Source organism: Acanthamoeba castellanii, assembly GCF_000313135.1.
Source record: "Acanthamoeba castellanii str. Neff unplaced genomic scaffold scf7180000083885, whole genome shotgun sequence".
NCBI lineage: Eukaryota > Discosea > Longamoebia > Acanthamoebidae > Acanthamoeba > Acanthamoeba castellanii.
In genome coordinates, this window is record NW_004457337.1 from 1 (window position 1) to 3351 (window position 3351).

The following is a 3351-nucleotide window of genomic DNA, read 5'->3' on the forward strand; positions in this document are numbered from 1 at the left end:
CAGAAACGGTTCGAGGAGGAGCGCAAGAAGCGAGCCGAGGCTGACGCACGCCGCCGGGAAGAGATGGAAGCGCGTCGGCTTCTCGAGGAAGAGCAGGCCAACGCTAGAAGAGGTAACACCCTAAAGCCCAATGGCCTGGTTACATTCGTGGTGTCGATAACCGCCAGCTTCTGATTCCGTTTTTCTAAATGCTGCATGCAGGCGGCTCGTGCATTGACTTCTCTGCTGCAACTGCGGATGGCTCGCCTACCGTTCGCTCTCGCCCCGGTACGCGACACACGACACACGACACACAACGCAGTCACTTCAACACTTATGCTGGGATTACAGGCTCGATGATTCTTGGCGCGGCCGTGGCACTCCCCAGCCTGGCTGGCGATCCGAAGGCTGTGCAGACCCTCAAGGCCAAGCGCCTCAGCCTGGCTGCTCCCGGAATGGTCGCGGGAGCCCCGCTGAGCGCCGCCGCCTCAGCCAACAAAGAGGACCGCAAGAGCCTCAGCGACCCGCTGGGCAGCCCCGGTTCCGCCATCGCCAAGGAGAACCGGAAGAGCGTCACCAGCCCTCTATCCAGCTCACAGTCGGCCGTAAACAAAGAAGGTACCGGATAGATGCCTCTAGATATCCCCTACACGCTCTCGGCCATGGGGATGTCCATGAGGAGCTGATGGTGGCATACGGTGCGTGCAGGTTCGGGCATTGGCGGAGCGGTGGCGCTGCCGTTTGCGGGCGACCCTAAGGCCGCCCAGACGCTGAAGGCCAAGCGCCTCAGCTTGGCTGCCCCGATGCCCACCTCCCCTCTCAGCGCGGGAGGTGACGGCGGCAGCAAGATCGAGAACAGGAAGAGCGTCACCAATCCGCTCTCCAACTCCGGCTCCACCGCCACACGAGACGGTACCTTGACCCTTTCACCCCGATTCGGTGCTTTGATGCTGGTGCTGATGATGGTCGGCGGCAGGCATCTCAACAACGAACCGGGTCAGCCTTAAGGTGCCGCTGGAGAGTGGACCCTCGGGCACGTTCGCCGCCGACGAAGTCCAAGTGCAGAAGGCAGAGGAAAGGGAGAGCGAGCTTGGCCGCTCGGCTGGTGCTGGCCCAACACCAGCGACGCAGGACGAGGGAAAGGCCAAGAAGGTGGACAAGCAGGAACTCAAGGAGCTCAAGAAGAAGGAGAAGCTCGAGAAGAAGGAGCAGAAGAAGCGTGAGAAGTTGGAGAAGAAGGAGCTCAAGGAGAAGGAGAAGCTCGAGAAAAAGAAGAAGCTCAAGGAGAAGAAGGCAAAGGTGTAAAAAGAAATGTGTGAAAAATTAATTCTCTTTTGTTTCTTTCAAGAAGAGAGATCCGAATTGTTGTTGGGATTGGCCCGACACACGAAAGACCTGAGGCTTCGTGCGTTCGCTGCTCGTGGCACCACCACCAACACACTCCCCTTCCAGCATAGGACAACGCTCTGATGCAAAAACCGGACGGTTCATTCGATTTCAGCCTCGATACGACACTCGATGAGGAGCTGGAGAAGGAGAGGGAGCGGCAGGTGAGGAAGACACAAGTCGAAGCTGGCGATGACCCACTCAGCTTCCTCTTGGGCAGCGTGCCCGAAGAACCCAAGAAGCCGAAGCGCATCCTGGAGTTCGAATCGATTTTTGATGTGTCGAAGCTGATCGAAGACAAGACGCTCAAGAAGGAGGCCGCCAGCCCGGCCCAGACCAGGGCCTCGCTCTTCCTCACCGGCGGGGGCGAGGAGGACTTTCTCAGCCTCATCGAGCAATCGACCAAGAAACCCAACAACCGCCGTGGCTACAATAGTCGACCCCAGGAGGAAGAGGAGGAAGTGGAAACGCCCTACGAGGAGCCCCCCAAGCCCACTCCCCTCGAAATGTATGTTTACACGTGTGTTATTGTTTTTATTTATTTATTTAAATATGTAGATTTGTAGATTGTTCGTGTGCTGACTTGCTTGCGGCCCCGTGTGTCGTGTGCGCTGTGGACACGCGACAGGCGCGAAGAGTTTGAGGCGTTCGTGTACAAGCCGGCCGAAGGAGAGCTTGCTGCCAATGGCACCCAAAGCGTGAGTGCAGGAGGCGATGCGAGCCGAAGCGAGGCCGACGCGCAGCAGGGCGAAGGACACGCGAACACCGAGAACGATGCCAGCAGCAACACCGAGGAGAAGGAGAAGAAGCAGGAACCAGCGGTGGACACCGAAATCAAGGAGGAGAACGAGAAGCAGGAGAAAAGCGACGAAAGCAAGAGCCAGGTATCGGTGGAACGCGAACTGGACGTGCCTCACCTCACGCAGAAGGCATTGGACCGCGAGCTGGTACACACCAAGATTCGTGGCCTGTGCTGGAAGGTAGCTCCACACCCCCATCACCACTCGCCTGTGACCCCGCCAATGAGCCTTGCTAACGATAATGGGGTGGGGTGGTGCAGGTCTTTCTGGGTCTGCTCGGGAGCAAGCCCGCGGAGTGGAAGGAACAACTCGAGGAGCAGCGAGCGGCCTACGACGTGCTGCACAAACGATACATGGTCGATCCGCACGCCGAGGGACGGGAGCTGGACCCCGCCATCAACAACCCGCTTTCCCAGGCCGAAGAGGTAGATATCTGTCCCTTCCCGCCGGCCTTGCTTGCGCCTTCAATAATGTCCGCCGTGTTCTCTCTTCTCGCGCCCGTACAGAGCCCGTGGCAGCAGTACTTCCAGGACGCGGAGCTGAAGAAGCAGATCGTGCTGGACATTCGCAGGGTGTATCCCGAGAACGGCTTCTTCAAGGACAAGGACCTGCAGGAAATGATGCTGCGGATCCTCTTCATCTACGCCCGCGAGCACGAGCACATCCTCTACAAGCAGGTTCAAGTCTTTCCCACACTTACCTCTCTCGGTGTCGGAGGCTAACGCGCGCGTTGTGTTGGGGTTGTGTTTTGTAGGGCATGCACGAACTGCTGGCGCCAATTTTGTACGTATTGCACAGAGAAGCGGTCAACGCCGAGGACGAGAAACAGCTGAGCAACGCTGAAACAACCGCAAGGTTCGCACCGTGGCCACTGTGTGGCATCGAGTTCACCTCTGGCGGCGTTGTCTCACCTTCCGTTTGTTGTGCTTTTTTGGTTGGCGTTTCTACCCCCTTCCCCCCGCGATCTTCAGCTCAAGCGCTGGGGAAATCGTTTCGATGGTCAACTCGTCTCGCTTCATTGAGCACGACGCCTACACCCTGTTCGATAAGGTGATGGAGCACACCAACAGCTGGTTCCTCTCGGGGACTCGCGGACCTGCGGTTCATTCTCCCTTCTTCCCGCTTTTCCCCCGCTTAAGCGGCAGTTTTANGTCAACACTTGGCCTGACACAACGCGACACAACAG

At 58.1% G+C, this 3351-nt stretch overlaps 2 protein-coding genes across 2 annotated transcripts; both read left to right on the forward strand.

Moving 5' to 3' along the window:
* Positions 1-332: 332 nt before the first annotated feature.
* ACA1_017880 (uncharacterized protein) lies at positions 333-1284 on the forward strand (the record flags this gene model as incomplete). The annotated part of the gene is made up of 3 exons (XM_004335704.1): positions 333-597; positions 688-891; positions 956-1284. Coding segments are annotated over 3 exons (798 nt in total), but the record flags the coding sequence as incomplete, so codon positions are not given.
* A 164-nt stretch (positions 1285-1448) lies between these two features.
* On the forward strand, positions 1449-2887 carry ACA1_017890 (uncharacterized protein; the record flags this gene model as incomplete). The annotated part of the gene is made up of 4 exons (XM_004335705.1): positions 1449-1873; positions 1994-2312; positions 2426-2590; positions 2672-2887. 4 exons carry the CDS (start codon positions 1449-1451, stop codon positions 2885-2887), a joined length of 1125 nt encoding a protein of 374 aa, XP_004335753.1.
* Positions 2888-3351: the final 464 nt, after the last annotated feature.